The sequence below is a fragment of the Ciconia boyciana genome, chromosome 11 (assembly GCF_034638445.1).
Source record: "Ciconia boyciana chromosome 11, ASM3463844v1, whole genome shotgun sequence".
Lineage (NCBI taxonomy): Eukaryota > Metazoa > Chordata > Aves > Ciconiiformes > Ciconiidae > Ciconia > Ciconia boyciana.
Genome location: NC_132944.1, coordinates 24,280,745 through 24,299,457, shown reverse-complemented (window position 1 = coordinate 24,299,457; position 18,713 = coordinate 24,280,745). Strand labels below are relative to the sequence as shown.

The following is an 18,713-nucleotide window of genomic DNA, read 5'->3' as shown; positions in this document are numbered from 1 at the left end:
AAGACATTTTTACACCATACTTTGTTTATCTAGGTGTCTTTCTTGCAGCTTTTATTTGGCACATTCTTGAAGAAGCAAATAGTGTTTAAGAACCCATAACTGATTTTGTAGTGTATTCATCCCAAGATGCATTTGTGCATCTGCTCAGTGTTTTCAGTATGTTTTAATACTAGCTTCAGAGGTTTTGAACCAGCTGAACATTTTCGTATCTGCGAGGCTTTTTCCAACTATTTTTTGTTAGAGTAAAACTTCCATTCTGCTCCAATTGTGCAAACAGTCTTTTGTGCAAGGAAGAAGTGCTACACCAGGATTATAAAGCACTACAGCAGTAAGGGACCGTTGATTTGAGAGGATGAGAGACTGACTTGTCACACTAATATATAAGTGTGCTGTCATATCTGATAACTTGCACGTTCATACTATGTTGATACTCCCAGGAATGTAGCAGTAGAGGTTTAGTTTATTATAGCCCAGACCGACTGCAATGCATTTTACGTGCTAAGACATCTCTCCCTAAAGGTTCTCATGCCTCTGTTTGTTGTATGCAAGAGGCATGATGTGTTGATAAAACTAGGAGGTCTTTAACATCTCCTGTTCAAAGCATTATTTGTTGGTCCTTACTGCACTGTGTCGTGTAACTAAGTTGGTCTGCTTCTGTAATTCCGTGTCTCTCTCAGAATATCTGAGCAATAGGAATCAGACATTTATTGTGAAGTGTTAGTTTACAGGTTTGCATGGTCTTGTGTTTTAAAAGGCTTTTGTAAAGATTTGTGAACAGGTCTGTCCTTGAGAAATTTCTGTAAGGATGACTTTTATTTCCAAGGCTGTGCCTTGCCTTTGTCATGTATCACTTTGACAACAGCTCTGCTAAAATGGTCCCTTTTGGTATGTTGTGCATTAAATATTTTACAGCACAGTTGGCTTCATTCAGCAGCAGTCACGTTTGCTTTCTTTTCCTCTAATTTGCATTGTGTTCCACTGGCTTCCTGTATTGTTTGTCATGACACTTTTTCCTGCCCTGCCGCTTGCAGAGATTTAGATTTCCTGGTTGCTGATAGTCACTGTTCCATCAGCCTGTGCAGAGATTTCTTCTTGCCATGTGTCAGAACTGGCTCTTTTTTCAGTATTCAAGACTAATTTTGCTTCTGTGATGAAATTGCAGTGCATGTAGGGTTAATTCCTATGTTCTGAGCATTTGTTTTCTCTTTCATCCTTGGGAAACTGTTTCTAGCAGTGTGTTTTCATGTTGTTTGCCCTGTCTCTCAGTCAAACCCTGGCATCCTAGAGTTCTGTGGTGTGGTATTTTCTTACCGATCTTTCAGGTTTCATAGTCTTCAATTTGTATCCTGTAAAACTGTGGAAATGAGTGTGTTTTTCTGAAAATACAGAAATATCCTGGTATCTGTGGTCACATTTATTTATGGAGTGATCATCTGTCAGGATTACTGGGTTTTGACTTTAGTTCTCCTCAGCTAAAGGCCTCTTAACAATTGCTGGGTAGGCCACCCTGTTTTGTTAGGCTGTGGTGTGTTAGTAATGGGTGTAACTGCTCCATGTGCCTGGCTCCTGTGACAGCAGCTCTATTAAGGCAGCATCTTTCTAGTTTTTCCTGGGATGGACAGTAAGTGAAGCCTTTGACTTTTGCTCCAAGTTCCTCCTTTAATTTTAAAAATAAAAGTAACACTCTGTGTTCATAGATCCTGCTTATGTACTGTTTCCAGAGCTTTGCTCTAACCGATTCACAGATCTGCCCACATACTGGTTGCTTTTAGCTGTTACATCTGATAAGTTAAGCAGGGTCAAACCAGGTCAGTAGCTGAATGGGTGACCTCAAAGGTAGACTGATTTGCTGCAGGACATTTTTTATAATTCATTAGGTGGCAAGCTCTTAGCAGAGTCAGAGCAGAATCTCTATCCCAGAATGGTGTTAGTGAGGAGTTCACAGCTGTAATTCTGGCTTTCAAATGAACTAAAGTTGAATCTCAGACCACCTTGTTCACCAAAAAAAAATAAATAAATAAATAAATAAACAAAAAAAAGAAAAAAACCCACAAAAAACCACAAAAAAACTCCAAACCCACTCATGAAACTCAGCATTAAAACACATCTGGCCATACTCCAGTTCTTCTGCTGCCACTTCAAAGGAGAAGGGGAGTGTTATTAGGGCAATGTTGGAAGCTGAAACAACTAAATACCTACTACTATGCTTCTCTACAGTCACGCACTTGAAGTCTTTACCACCCCATATACTTGTGAGGAAGGAATATGACTTCTGACACTGGTGAATGGTTCTCAGCACATGAAACAAAATGGACAAACACCTTCTTTTGTGTCTACAGATGGCCAGATGCTTTGATCTGTGAGCCGGCGCATCCACATTACCCAGTGGAGGCAGAGGGAGGGGAAGAGAGAGAAAAAAGCAAAGGTAGTTGCCAAAACTGGCATCCAGCCCCAGCTCTTGAATATGTTGGACCACCCTGAAAAGCACTCATATTAGTGTTGAGTAGTATAATTATTAGATTGTTGGTGTATGTCCCAGCAAGTATGTGATTTTGTTATTCTTTAGAATATGACCAGACTAAATATGTTGTCAGTGTCATCAAAACTAAGCTAATATTGTTGCCATCTTTGAGCCAAAAGGGTGCTGGATTTTGCATTCCTTTTCCAGTGCCTGGTCCTGTAGGCTGTGCTCGTACTGCTTTGTTGTATGACAGTACTGCTCTGCAATGTTAGGGGCTGCCATTGAGGTCGTCAGATACTACAGGAAGGAACACTATTTTGGATGCCAACATCTTTGACAGCTTTCCAGGAGAAATTAATGATTATATTACAATGGCAACATAGTAGGGGAAAAAAACCTAAGGATCATTGGTAACATTTTTTCTTGGTAATAAAGCAGAGTATGGCAAGAAAGAGAAGTATTCTGCATTTTCTTCATAGTCACTGAATTCCTCAGTGGTCTCCCTTATTTTCTATAAAGACTGCTGGAATAGTTAGAAAGCAAAATGCATCGTGTATGTATTAGTTTTGTTCCATAGACTTATTCTACTCTAGATATTTTTATGGATTTTGTGAATTAAAATACATTTCATTATAGTGCTAACCTTTGGCATGCTGTTGCACATCTTTCAGCCTGCACACCTTGGTTGCCTTTGTTGAGAGTTCAGACCTATTTCTTCGGGTCAGCAGTATCTATGACAGCAACTTAATTGCTACATGCATTTGTACTGTTCTTTGGCAATTATGTTTCAGATGCGTGTCAGTGTACCTATTTGCCTGGGGGTTGGTTTTATATTAAATCTCAGTAAGAAACAGGTAACAGCTACACAAACAGCCGTGGAGCAAAATCCCATATAATTGCAAGCCGGCCCATCTAAAAGGTGATGGAAAGGGAATATTTTAATTATATTTTAGCTGTTACTGCCAGGAAGCAAAAGCAGAAATTATGTTTTAAGAATTGTGGCAGAAGCTATTTACACTTATTGTCTTTGAGCCCCATAACATCACGCTAATGATTTTGCATTTATATTAAGCTTTATCTTTTATTCTTTTTCTCCCTCCCCAAATTTCTGAATATTCACAAACATTAATTTACCCCTATTGACGTATAGCTATTTTGGGGTTACTGGACATTCACCAATAATATAAAAACTTAAGAACTGTTTCTAAATGAAGTACTGGGTGCAATTTAAGCAATTTGGTGCAATTTCTAAAATTGGAAGTTGCCCAGAACTACAAGCTTAACATATAGGTTATTAGAAGATGAGACTGTAAAATTTTAATGAGGATATATGGTCAGGAACTCAGTTGTATTTAGGATGGTGCATGCGGACGGAGATGCATCCACATAACAGTCATGATCAAATTCAGAACAAGGAGCTCGGGTTTGAAATCCTTCTGCCTGAAGATACAGCAGCCAGTAAAGACACGTGATTTCTGCATGAAGTCTGTAGGTCTGCAGTCTTGTACTGTAACTACATTTTTTCCCCACTTCTCTTTTCTTTGTGTCCTAACGATTAAACTGAGAGTGGCCTTATTTGCTTTTTTATAAAAATAGTTGATGCATAAAATGTAACTTGGTATCTTGTCAAAAGAATAACAAGCATAACAGATATGCAGGGTGTAGGAAGGTAGTGGATTGTCACCAGGTTTCATTTTGAAGGAACCCAGTCATCATAGATCACATTTTAATTGTGCCCTCTTATTTCAAATGCCTGCTTAATGCTCCTTTCAGCTAAAAAATTCCTATTAGTTTCAGAGTCACTGGATTGTTTATGGTGATCAGCATTTGGGTGATTAGTGATTAGCATTGTCAACCTCATGCAGAATATAGACTCAACCAATCACACTCAAGGAAAAATTCCTGATTGTATTTTCATGGAGTTCTCTAATGGGTAGTACAGATGTATAAACATGTTAAGTGGCTCTCCATAGATGAGCTAAAGAAAGTAATCCACTACTGTGGTGGCATGGATATTTTAATATGGAATTTTTTAAAGTAGCTTTATATATGTATTTTTTTATATAAATATATTTTTTCAAATGCCACTGGAAGGATTTCACATTCAGTTTAGAGCTCAATAGGTGGACAACTAAAGTTGTCCCATGACCTTATGGAGCTGGAGCTCCATAAAATAGAATTTAAAGGAAATTATCATTGGGTTGGGAGGCAGAGTGAAGGTTCTGCTTAGATGAGTGGCACTATAACACAGATTCATTAGGAAAGGGCATTAAAAATTAGCCTCTGAGGAGCCCAGGACAGAAGACATCTGATGAACTGATGATATCATAAAATACAAAGCTACAATATCCAGTCTTGGAATGAGATCCGACTGTGAGTTGCTAAGAACCACTACGGTTTATTTTAAATATAAATTAAGATAGAATTATTATATTTGATTGGTTTGGCTTTTCACTAATCCTGATGATTGAAGGGTGTATGAAGAGCTTATTGTCCTCTAGAGGCTGAGGAAATGTTCCTTTTTTTCCTCTAAACAGGCTTTTCTAGCAACACTTCCAAGAAGAAAAACCCCTAACCCTCTGAACTATGTTGCTCTTTTCAAAGATGACTTAAACTTATCACCTTATCTCAATATTGTAATGCTGAGTCAATAGTGCCACTCTGCTTTTTAGTGGTTGAGATGCTCCACCAGAACTTGTGTATGGGAGCAGAACCAGAATAGCAATATTTGAACTAGTACTGGGAAGTTTCAGTGGGCTGAGACTAGGATTCTCATTGTGGTGCTTCACTTCTCATGTAATGACTAAATGCTGAACAACGGATCAAAATTTTGGGGTGCTGAAATAGGAGCATATTTTTACAAACTGATGATAGATCCCAGGATAGGCAGTCTTGACAGTTAATTAGCGATGTCTTAATCACAGCTTGTTATTGGAGTAACTGCAGACTTGGAACAACCGGACAATGGACTTTGCCAGATAGGCAAAACTAAAGTAGTACTGTTGGACTAGTGCCGTTGGTTTGTTTGAGATGTGTCTGGTTGGACAGATTTTAAATGTATATTTCATCTTCTAGAGAAATAAGTAACTATACCAGACATGTTTTAAAAACAACATCTGTTTTGTTGACCTTGCTTTTTCAGCAGTCCATCTATGTAAACCTAAATATTTAGATGAAAGCAACATTCAAAGATTTGTTGCTGAGACATTTCCCTTTTTCTGCTGTTTTTCTTGATGAATGTAAGGAAAGATAACAATTCACCTTTTTTCCACTCCATTAAAATCACATTCTAAGCAGTCTTCTGAAATCAGTACAGCGACATTATTTTGCAAGCTAATGGAAGCATTATTTCAAATGCTTGAGCAAATGTTACTGTGTATTCATGTATGCACGCTTTTACAAATGAAACAATACATCTGTGATTTTAGTTCCATTTTTTCCTTTCTATACTGCTGACTTCACATACAGATTGAATTTGGAATATAGTATATCTTAATTGTTTCTTATCTTTCAAAATTCACAGATTGAAATTGAGTAACTTTTCAAGATATGTTCATTTATTTCTGATTTCCCACTATCTCACCAAATCTGCAGCTTACAAACATACTTGGGCAGCCTGGGTTTTTAGGAATTGACAGATGGGGATGTTTTAAACAGAAATAGTTTATTTTCAACATCAAGGATTTGCTTTCTATTTCTCTTTCTATGGGAATCAAAAATAATGAGGTAGTTGTTGTGAAATCTGGGTCCAGTGTTTCCCAAATAACAATTAGTGTTATTTGTCATGAGATTTTGTTTTTGTATGTATATCATAATTAATTCAAGTGTGAAATAAAAGGTAGTTCACTTTCTGTTCCACACGTAAACTTTCAGATATAGTGAGAATGCTCTTACCAAGTTGAAGATTAAAAAAAAATTGTGTAAAGTGTTGCCATGAGACATTCCATGCGTTTAGGGAAAGTAAATTGAGTAAATAATCTATTATTAGATTGACTCATTTATGTTCTCCAGAACAAGCAATACAGTAGTTCCAGATAGATGGTCTAATGAGCAATTTTAACTCATCTAAAAACTGTACCTGAAGGTGTCTCTTCTGTATTTTAACCATACTTTCATTATTTAAGTGTATCATTTATTTTGAATCACTTAATTGACAAAGGAAACCAAAAGATGTTCTGCAGTAGTTTGCAGCCACTAGAGTTTTGGGTACTGAACAAGCTGAAGATGATAGAGTTCAAGGGATTCTACTTAGGGAAAATCACTTTTCTCGTGTTTTTTTTTTTGTTTTTGTTTTTTTTTGTTGGTGGTTTTTTTTTGTTTGTTTGTTTGTTTTTGTTTTTTTTCCCCCCAGATCCAGCCATTGTAAATGGAGTTTATTGGTCAGAATCTTTAAATAAGGTGTTTGTTGATAATTTTGATCGTGACCCTTCTCTCATCTGGCAGTACTTTGGAAGTGCAAAAGGATTTTTCAGACAATATCCAGGTAAGAAGAATACAAGTTCTTGCTTAAAATACAATAAAGAATGCTATGGCTGCAAATTTCCACTGAGTATTGTCACAAATCATGACTTTCACAGATACTTGCAGGTTTGATTTCACTTTATCTAGTTTTCAGAGAGGGATATTTCTAATCAACTTTTACAATGTTCTGAGTTTTTTCTACCAATTTCCATTCAGAGGTGAAGCCCCCAAGATAACTCATGTACTCGTATATATTCCTATTCAGATATACATATACACATATATGAAAAATAACTTCTAAACAGACTGTGGAGAAGGCAGGCAAAAGGAGTAGAACCTTCCTATACTACTGAACTTAGATAATGTGCTCTATCGATGCATACGGTAAGACTTAATTGTAATTTATTGTTCAGTTTTTAGACTTCCACTTAACCTGTCATCTTTACATTTAAAGATTTCAAAAAGATGTTTTAAAGTTTACTTTCACACCAGTTGTAATAAAATGCAATTAGATCACTTATATTATTTCTATAGAAAATAGGTTAAAATACATAGTTACCTATTAAGTTTTATGTTTAATCACATACCAAATTTACTACGTATTAAATAAACTAAAAAGTTAAATAAACTGATCCTCAGCTTCTGTAACTTTGGATCAGGCCCAGAGTAGGAACTCTTCCTTTAGCTGACATGGTTTAGCAATCCATGTTTTTTGAAGTCTGAAGTCTTGAGTTTAATGTGAGCAAGTTTACTGTAAGCCTGTATGTCTGAAAGTGACTGAAAGTAATGGCTACTACATCTGTGTTAGTTTTAGATTATAGTTCAGTTCTCAAGCTCCATGATATTTCAAGGGTAGAAAAAATAGGTTAGTCCCTATTTTAAAGGCTGTTTCTTGTTTTGTGCTAGAAAACAAGTGTAAAAAGCAGGAAGGTTTGCCCTGTCCATTTTTGGTTTTTTGCTTGGAGATGTTTTTATCATATTTCTTTTGACCCACAACCAGGAGATATTACCTTTCCTGTGAGCAAAACATCAGGTGTATGACCTGTGAGTGAAGCAGTTAGTATTAACAGGACCTGTTGAGATCAGCCATGGGTAGTAAGTGCTCATGGTTTGGAAGGGACTTGGCAAGCATGTGATAAAGCTTGCCAGCACCCATGACCACGTAGGACAATACTTTAGTGACAGCAGTATGATGAACATAGTAGGCTTGAAGAGGTTTTCACCTTACAGTAGGCTAGAAAGGAGTGAGAAAAAAATATTGTTTCTGGTGGTCCTATTTTATTAAATTATTTTGCAGCACTTCCTATGTTATAACACCATTGCCTGTTAAAGTTTGAAACTCCATTAAGTGCTACTTTGCCCCAATACCACAGATACATTTTGAACAGGTACTGTGAAAATGTTGTAATTTAATCTTTTTATCTCTTTTTTTTTTAAACAGGAATTAAATGGGAACCTGATGAGAACGGAGTCATTGCATTTGACTGCAGAAATAGAAAATGGTAGGCAACAGATGACTACCAGTGTTTAAGAAATTTGAAAGGAAGAAAAGTTCAGTATTTAAAAGAACAAGATGTTTTGTCTTTGTCTTAGGTACATCCAGGCAGCAACTTCTCCAAAAGATGTGGTAATTTTAGTAGATGTCAGTGGCAGCATGAAAGGGCTTCGCCTGACTATTGCAAAACAGACAGTTTCATCTATTTTGGATACCCTTGGAGATGATGACTTCTTCAATATAATTGCTGTGAGTGTCTCAGGATTTTTCTTCCTTTTTTGTCTTCCATCATTTGTTGCTATCTGTCATGTTTTACATCACACAATACACTTGAAAAATGTTGCAGGCAGGTGATGGATATGAGATGACATCTGAACCAACTGGACAGACACTGTGATTTTCCAATGCAAACTTCTTCAGGTGTGACAGTGTTTTCAAACTGTTTTTCTGTGAGTTGCAATCTGAAACCCCTTAAACAAGTTGTCTTGAGTTTGGGAGTTGGAAAGAATAATAATCTGTTTTGTAGTTTGCCTGAACTTTCTACTTTCTACATTACCTTAATTTTTAACTTTGGGGTGTGTCCCTGTGTCGTCGTCATCCCTCCCCCCCCCGCTCTGCCTTTTTTTTTCCCCTCACAGCTTCTTCCGTACAGTGCAACTTGCAAAATGTTTAATATGTAAGAATTAATAGAGCCAGATCTTAGCTTTTGCTGAAGCTTGTATGGTGTGATAAAATGCCAGCATAGCCCCTCATTGTTCATGCTTTCCTCAGTGCGAATCTGAAACGTATGTATGTACGTGTAAGTCACGCAGAGGTACTACTGGTGCTCTCTAACAGTGATAAATTAGATTATCGGTAGTTCTTGTTATTTGTGTATGGTAGTTAGTTTTCCAAGGTACAGGTATGTGTTTTAAATCTATGACAAGAGGACAGTTTTACAGTATTTAAGAGTAATGGGATTAATCATGTAGGTAAGGTAGGTAAAAAGTCCAAAACTGACAGCAAAACTACGATTTGGCTGGGGGATGGGGAGGGGAGAGCGGCAGGAGAAAGTGGTGTTTTTATAAATTCTGCTTTGCTGATATTCTTTTGCTAATACTTTATAAATATGTGGGTTTATCATATGCATAAATAGTAAAAATGTCTTCAAACTCTTGAATGTTAAGGAGGATTTTGGCCTTATTTTGCTACAAGGGAAGTGCCCTTTGTGTACTAAAATAAATGACCCCAGTGACACCCGTGCAAATCATTGAGATTGTATGGAGAATAAAGCATGTATGCCTGAAGTATATGTGCATTCACTGTATTTTTAACAGCAAGCAGTTAGTTCAGAATATCTTTCATATTAATCTCCTTGCGTGATAATTGCATAATTAGCAGAAACTTATGTAGTAGAAAGACATAATTACATACTGTATCAAAAAAAGGTTTACTGTCCTTCAAAGAAATTGTGATCAACTGTAATCTAAATAACTTTTGCAAGTTGAAATAATGTTTCAACTAAGTAATTATTAAGATACTTGACCAGCCATTTTTGGTGTATAATCTCTGTGTTTTTCAGTACTTGTGATAGTTACTGTGAATGACGTAGGAATAAAAAAGAAGTGGTTTTTTAGATGAAGTTTTTTACTCTGGGAAAACCAAAAGGCTCATCTATAACAAAAAACCATAAAAATGTATGTAGCTAGAATATAAAGTAACGATTTTGCCTAAGTAGCACAGCAGAAATACTGTGTAAATACTTCCAAAAAAGCAAGTATGAAATAACTAAATGTCATTTTTTTCAATTTAAACTTCAGTTGAAAATGGACTGAGCTTGTGTGTAAAACAGCACGGAGTCACAGAATTTTCACGTGATTTATTGGCAGTTAACACAAACTTCTGATCACTGATTTGGGTATTGAGAAAAGGAAAGGAACACCCAACTGAGCCTTTCCTCCCCCTTGCCCAGGCTCAGCTTCCGTCCAGCACCTCCCCTCCCCGCACCCTGGCCTCAGCACCCCTTACCTTGGCTGCCAGTCTCAGTCCCCTCTCCTGGGCGAGGTGCTGGGCAGTGCGGGAGGTCGAGGTGCTGTGTAGGCTTCTGTCAGCAGCTCTGTGCTTATTAGCTTCTTACTGCCGCTCTTCGCTGCTCACAGGTTTTCCTCTGCTGCTCTTCAGTGTGGGTGTCCCATGGGCTGCAGTTCCTCAGGGGTGTCCCCGCCTCAGCCCAGGTCGCCCACAGCCGCAGTCCCTCAGGGGTGTCCCTGCCCCGGTGCGGGTCACCTGCAGACCACAGCGTCCAGGAGCGCGCCCCTTTCAGCATGACACTTTTCCAGCTGTGCTTCCAAATGTTTCCAGCCCCCAATGGCTGCTTCCTTACCCCTGCCTGCGGGAGGACGCTGCGGCCTCCTCAGGCTTCTGCTGCAGGCTTGGCGCCTCACAGGCCGCTCAGAGCGGCGCTGGTGTCAGCTGGAACCGCCGTTCACGGCCCTCCCCCACACAGCCCGCCGCTGCAGTGCGCTCCTGCGTACACCTAATGGGTAGTTCGGTTAGTATCAGAAATTCTCAATATTTAGAAAGATATGTAATTACTGTGGTAATTATAGCATTTGTCTGAGGTAATTTTTTCATCTGAAGGTTCTTTCCTCTCTGTAACCTGTTGTAGAATGAATCTGTGTTTATTTGCTAAAATAAGTAGAAAGAGCAACAGAGAATGCAATTTTACTCTTACCAGCTCAGCTGTTTCATTAGTTTCATCAGGACACTTGAAGGTTTAGTTACTGTGCAAATATGAACCTGAAATTATTCCCTGCATTGAAAGAGGTATGGCAGAAATGCAGCGGAAAACAAGGAGACCAGGAGAGGAGTGACAACGAGTGGGTAAAGTGCTGTCCTGTCACCTTGAAGGTATCTTGGAAGAAGAGTTTTTAAGGAGTTGTTTTGGACTAAGTGTCACAATGTAATCCTTGCTGTCTCACAAGGCAAAAAAATAATGATGTAAAAAAACCCACGAAATTTGTTTGCTTGAAAATGTAACAAACTGGTAACAGAGACTGGTGCTGTGGAGAAGGGAGTGGATGTTTCGATGAGGAATGGTATTGGTAGGCTGGGGCTGGATTATGAACTCCTTTTAAAATTTGGCATGTTAGAGGAAGACATAGCGAGGGTACACAGTAAAGCCAGGGTTACTGTGATCTAAATGATCAGCAAAAATTACTCCTGAGGCGCTCCTCTGAATAAGTGCCAGCAGGGTAAATCTTTGTCAAGACCGGAGAGGATGTTTCAGTGATCAAAACATGAGACAACAAAGCCCACGTGAAAGGCTTCTTGGTGTGAAAGCGCTGAAAATCCCATATAGCTTTTATCTGTAGGCAAATGCTTGAGTGAGATTGTATCTTACTCTATAATTTAGACATAGCCTGGTGATGTGAAAGCGGTTTCATTTCAAGGTAAGATACGCATACGTCCATATGAGAAATCCCCTTTGTAACATAGATCTGTGCATATATAGCAAGTCTCTGTGTCTAGAACTGGCCAGCTGTGCAGCATGTGCAAAAACAGATCCACGGTGCCTAAATGTTGAAGACTTACTCTTCACATAGCACACAGCTGATAGTTGCTCACACTGATTTTTCTTCTGAAAGGCTTGTCCAAACTGTTGCTCTCTGAGGACTGCTGGACATCTGGAAATCTGAGACAAATGACCAAGTACCTCTTTCTCTTCCCGGACCAAAATTTGAGGTGGAATGAGAGCTTTATGTGGGAAATCTGGACAAACAATACACTTATTAGATAAAGCAAAGGTTTTGAGCCTGAGTGATTGTCAGGATGGCTTTATTATGCACAGTGATTAATGGAACAAATACTTGCAACAGACTTCTATGAGGAATTGGGTCAGGAATTAGGAGTCAAATAGGTTAAGGAGTTCTCTTTCTCTCCCTGCCCCCCCCCCCCCCCCCCCCATTCTCACAAGAGGGGAGAACCCTGAAGCATGCCTGCATTTTGAGGCAAAAGAAGGAAATGCAAGGAAAATAGTGATGAAAGATGTGAGAGGACTTACAGATGAGCAACAGCCAGAATGAAGCAGTGGAAGGGCTACGCAAGCAGATGAGAAACTTTTGTATTTATTACAGTAAGAAGGAAGAGCACTTTAAAGTTAGCCAAAGGAGAACGAGGTTAGAGAAGCTGGACTAGTGTAAGACAGGGCTCTGTTGACAGTGGGGGTCAAGGATTGAAAGGAATTGAGCATTGAGAAAATCAGTATCTCTGTCAGTGAATGAAGAGGAAACGGAACTTAGCAGATGAAAAAGTGAAGTCTGAAAAGCATTTGTGCAAAATTAGTGGTTATCAACTCTGGTAGTTTTTTATTCTCCGTTTACAGTATTTCACTGTACAAAAAGTTTTAAGAGCTTTTCAATTTGCTTTTCAGGTTGTCATTATACATTTCAGTATTCCATACACAGAAAGACATTTAGATTTCTCATTAACTGTAATGGGAGTTACGGTCACTACATACTAACATCGTTAAAAACTCAATTAACACTTATAAATATGCAGTAAGATAGCAAAAAAACCCCAAACAAACCCAGGCAAGAACAAAACCCAAAAGCCACTAGCAGTACATTAGCTGGGTTGTTTCATATCCATTTGATTTTTCACTAAATATACTTTTAACTTTATATGTATATATAGCAGAAAGCAGAATTCAGTACAGGTCTTTCCAGAGAATAAACGTAAAAGGATAATGTTAAAAATCATTTTAGCTTTCATGGGTAGGTTGTTGCAAAATCTATCTGAAATTGATGGACTACATGATTGAATTGCAAAAATTTATTGAAATACACGAGTGATTCTGTGCTGCCTATTTTAAAGTTTAAGGTCAGTTCCCTGGTGCATGAACAGAGATGCCTGCAACAAGAGAAAAGGCATATTTTTCCAATTCACTTGGAAGTATAATTCCAAGTCATGCATTAAGTTAACAATATTATCATAAAATGAGTGCTAATTTTGCCAAATGCTGAAATTTTTAAAATGCTTTTATAAAAATGTAAACTCTACATTAAATTAACAAAATATTAACTAAGCCAAGAATGTTATATTCATTTTAATGCTTTAGTCACACCATTTAAGCAAAATTGATTAGAATAAAAGTATTTGTTAATTCAAAGCACAGCAGTATAGTTCGCTGTTTTTAATTTGTAGAATTTTCCATTATAAATGGTTTCCGTGTAGTCTCTTCTTTGGAGTCCTTGTAGGCATACAGAGTAGATTATGGGTAAACTTACTTTTCAGCCTGCCTGAATAATCAGATTCTGTACAGCTAATGTGTGAGCAGGCCACGAAAGAGAAAGGCAGCCAATTGCTAACCTCCATATGACTGCTCCAAGCAGTGAGCTGCGCTTGCGTGCCACTTGTTGCACATGGTAACTCTAGTGGAACTTTGGAAATACCAATTCCTTTGGTTCCTTTTTTGGATTGGCTTTACTGTTGGCTCTTAGGTTGGGCTGCATTGCATATCTGAGTATGCCTAATATAGTGTGAAAACTTTTATCTGTGTACTGTTGCACAAGAAAATGTGAATTTAATTTGTTTCTGTGGACCTTGCTCCAGAAAGGTTAAATATGACAAAGGATAAATATGAAAAATGCTAAGATAAATGTAAACTACTTGTATAGGCGTGCTAGAACCACATATAGCTCACATTTTCAGAATACGAATAGTATTTGATTATACAGTGTAGGTCAGCAGCTGTCTAACTAGCTACATAGTTCCTCTTAGTTCAGACTTTAGGCCACTCATTTTATTTTATGCCTGTTGTATAAAGAAATAACTAGAGTGACAAAATAATGTGAACTAATAAAACAGATAAATGTAACTAAGCAAATAAAACCATAATAAAAATCGATGTCATCAAATGTTTAAATTACAAGAGAGATTAAAGTAGAGTGAGGTTTTAGAAGAGGAGCTCAGAAAGGAAGTTAATTGTTTTTTACTTCTCTCCCTCCCTCCTTCAGCAAAACACAGGCTATTGCCTTCTCAGCTATTGCATCACAGCTATTCCAACTACAACATGCAAAGATGACATATGCAGAGTATAGGGGCATGGGACTGTGTAACAGTAGGAAATCTAAGAAAACAGTCTAATTCAAGACTCTTGAAAAGCAAAATGCAGGCTTTTACTGAGGTAAATTAACAAGAGATTTATACTGGGTATTGCAGGCAAAGTCAGCAGTTACTAATCAGCCTTTTGATTCCAGATCAGGAAGCTATTTCACTAAATACACAATCTTAAATGTCATAGAAAAGCTGCAGAACTGAGTTCAAATTGCTGTAAGTCTGTGGGGAAGGAGGGGGAATTTTTTCCCTTTTCCACTTTAAAGGTTTGGCACAGTTAAAAGAAAGGCATCACCAATAACACTGCAAAACATCCTATGACAAGGACAAAGAAATGGAATATATGCTATGAAGCACAAGTTGGGTATTTTAGTAGAAGCTGACAGTTGTACTAAAGATATTATCGAGTGGATATGCTAGTTTAAGCAGCAAACGCTGCTTGAATGCTTTCACATGTTGCATCAGAATTCTATAGTTTTCATGGACTTAGAGAGGCAGATGTTTGCTGTTTGGGGAATTTCTTTTGGAACTGAAATAATTTTGTCCAGTGAATTCTTCCATCTCTTCATATCTGAGTTTTTTAAAAAGGAAAAGAAAGTGTATACAATTAGCAGAGTATAAAAATTAAAACAGATCATAAAAATGCACCCTTGCAAGAATTCAAACCATTAGAAGCTGCTCTAGCTTTTTATATAAAGGTTTTTCTTACTATGCTTTCATTTATATCCGTACAGTAGAGGAAGAACTGCTAACAAACAGGACACTTCCAGGTTATGCTTGTTATCCATAGAACACCATTATGTAAAATACTCATTTACACACCTTGACATAATCCAGTTTCTTCCGCCATACATAGCAGATTACTTAAAATATTTTTGATAGTAATAATCTCAAGGTGCATTAGATGCCACAAATGCAAATAGTGTCACAATTTGGCTGGGTTTCAGAAGGATTAATATTTACATTTTCTTATGTTCATAGTGACAATGAAAGTGCTTTGTCCACGTGCCATCTATGTAATTGTGCTCTTTATGTGAGAATGAACATTTTTACTCATCCTTTTTTGAAGTAGGTTGATTCTGTAAAATAGGGCTGCTTGAGGACTTAAAGCATGTTCTCTGTGAAAGTGTGGGCAGCCTTTATACTGTGCAACTGAAAAACAGTAAAGGCGTAGTGGGAAGCTACTGGGAATCTATCTGGGTTATGGTGCAGCTAGCAGACGTGCAAGCTACATGTCTGTGGGAATAGCCTGATGATATGAGTTATTCAAAATAATAGTTAATATAAATCTTATAGAAATCTAATGGACTGAAATTATGCTACGTAGATGCAAGGTCTGATAGAGTAGGAAGTGGTTTCATCTATTTGATGGTGGTGATAGGCCTGGGAAAAAAAATTGTGGTACTACTACAGCATTAGGAAATTCTGAGTTTGCTTGCAGATGTTTGAAACTGAGACGATGACTGAGAGACAGGTAGACTTTAGTATTTTCTTGCATGTTGGCCAATTACAGACACTGTGTTTGGTATCATATAAAGAAAAGTATGTATGTTAGTATAATTTCCAATGGCAGCAACAGAAATCAAGCTAATAACAGGCTTAACCGGAAAGTATATTGATTAAAGAGCATGCTGAAAAAAATTGTGTGAAGACAGGAAAAAGCTCGGGAGTAGGGGCTGGTGTACCAGTGTCTGTTACAGATTTTCAATATTTTTTTACAATAGAATGGAATATGGTCTTGACTTTGGCCTATAATAAGAGATGCTGTGTAGATTTGGCATTATTATTTTGCAATGACTGTCAGGAGATAGATTGGAAAGCAGTCTGAAGAGAGAAACTACAGGGGAAAGTACATCATTTATCAGATCAATAAACTGTTATGACACTGAGATGCACATGGGACACTCCCAGTGACTCTGAAGTGTTCTATTGCATTTGGAGCAATAGATATGTCCACAGGCTCTCACGTATTGGAATAACATTGATGGGAATAAAATAATGAGGGAAGCATACAAGTCTGCTGCAGAAATTATGTGTAAATATCTTTTGAGCATTTTTGTTCGTTTCGATACAATCAACCAATTACTATGTTGATGCTGATGTGAATAGTCTGTATAACCAGCAATAGTAATTGGAGTTACTCTGGGTTTGTATTTCCTTAGAGCTGAGGACTGAGTCTAGCACAGTGCCTCAAGAATAACTTGATGCAGTTCAAATTAAACACTCTTCCCTGTGCAGCAGTAATTATGAGTGTGGTGAGCAGTGACTGTTGAAATGACAATGGTGACAGGTGTCCAAAGTGGAGCCGGTTGCAGGGGTCTGTGGTTAGACTTACATGTAGGGAAAGGAGTGGTGTTAAACTGAAGAGAGTAGAACAAATTCAGAGCTACAGGCAGGCAGAGACAGTGAGAACTTGCAGTGACAGAGAACCTTGTCTAAGCAGCATTCTGTAACGAGTCATTGTAAGGCTTTTTTTTATTCCCACAGAGGTGGAGGAAAAAGGGAGTAAATGCATATAGTAATCTAATGAAATGTTTTTCCTGATTATTTTTGATTTGCCTTAACGTGTCGTCTTTCATTGTTTAATATGGATGTTCTGATTCACGTAACGCCTATGAAAGGGTAAAGCAGCTTAAAGCCTAAATGCAAAGGCCTTACAGTTTGATCTGTGATAACTTCCAGAGTAGCTTAAATTAATGAGAGGAGGAATTCAGTTAAAACTCTATCTATACAACTAATGTAGAATTTTTGAAGGTAATTATTTATTAATTTGACCTGTGTTGAAACGTTTAAAAGATTTAAATAATGTAGTCCAATTTTCAATCAAGTGACTTAAGCATCCACGAGTCTGCAAGATCTATTGACTACAGATAAGAGTTTCTTTTAATGCTTAAGGTGCTTCTGAAAATAGGACTGGGCTATCTAAGTTACTTAGACTTGCAAGATAAGCAGATAATTCCTTAAAGATCTGTCACAGCTTCATGACTTAGTGTATAATAAGCTACTCTGCTTGACTGAAATTCTATTGTCAGACATGTCCAGGATTGATTCAAGCTTACAGACTTTTTGGCGTAGTTGTTCCGCTATTAACCTTCCAAAATGTTAGCCAGTGCCTCAAATATTTGTCAGGGCTTTTTTTACGTGTAGCAAAGAATTGGGAGTTGTGACTGTGGTGTATCAAACATGACCTTTTAATACTATCCAGATTTCAACTTGAAGGATATTTATGCCAGCTAGTGTATATAGTACCCATTAACTCCACCTGAGTGTTGGCATCCATTCAATTAAATGCTCCTTTTTAAAAGTATAAACCTCTGAAACATTAAGAATCATGTAAAAGGAAAAATAATACCACAGCCAGTTTTTAAAAATGAACTGAATCCTTTTGTTCTTGCTTTATGTGCATGTTTCACTGCAGTTCTAAATCATTAAATTGTATCTTTCAAAGCTTTTAATTAAATTTTTCATCATACTTTTTATCTCTCTCTATAGTATAATGAAGAACTTCACTATGTAGAGCCGTGTCTGAATGGAACATTAGTTCAAGCAGACAGAGCCAACAAAGAGGTAAGGAATGAAAGTAACAAAACAGCAGAGAGATAGGATACAGTGCGTAACAATGTGCTATAATGATCTTTTCCAAGTACAATGCATTCCATTATTAGAATTTATTAATTATTCTCCTTATGCCATTTCAAAGGAGTCTTATGTGACTCAGTAGGAAGAAAAAGAAATAACCTCCTAGTCAATTTGATTGAATAAACTTAATGGAAAAACACAGACATTACTGCAAATATACTGTTAATAAAGTTTAGTCATTATTTTAGGTAAAATACTTCAGTTGCTTTAAATTGAACTATCATTCTGTTACCAAAAATTACTGAGGAAGAGATTGCATTCTTAAGTCAAACTAACACTCAAGTTGAAACAAAAATCTCAAAACACGTGAAAACAAATCTAATATTATGTGAATAAAAAAATATAACATTCTAAACAGGTGTGTCAAAATAATATTGCATTCATTCAAGAAAGTTCTGTGAAACTGTTCAAATTAATTACATTCTGCTGGCATTTTTCAGAAAAAAAATTACAGTGATTTCAGTGAAAGTTTTATTTGAAGGGAGATTGCAGTATGAATCTGCAGCTTGAAGTTTAGTTTATTGCCTGCCATCCAAATGCAGTTGCTCTGTGCAAGCATTA

General features: G+C 37.3%; 1 protein-coding gene across 1 annotated transcript in view; it reads left to right on the top strand.

Annotated features, from left to right (window-relative positions):
- The window catches only part of CACNA2D3 (calcium voltage-gated channel auxiliary subunit alpha2delta 3), a 478,745-nt gene that overhangs the window by 202,077 nt on the left and 257,955 nt on the right, over nt 1-18,713 (top strand). Inside the window, exons 6-9 of the mRNA XM_072876518.1 lie at nt 6,813-6,944; nt 8,364-8,424; nt 8,516-8,666; nt 18,006-18,080. Coding sequence (XP_072732619.1) covers nt 6,813-6,944; nt 8,364-8,424; nt 8,516-8,666; nt 18,006-18,080 — 419 coding nt within the window. The remainder of the gene's footprint in view (nt 1-6,812; nt 6,945-8,363; nt 8,425-8,515; nt 8,667-18,005; nt 18,081-18,713) is intronic.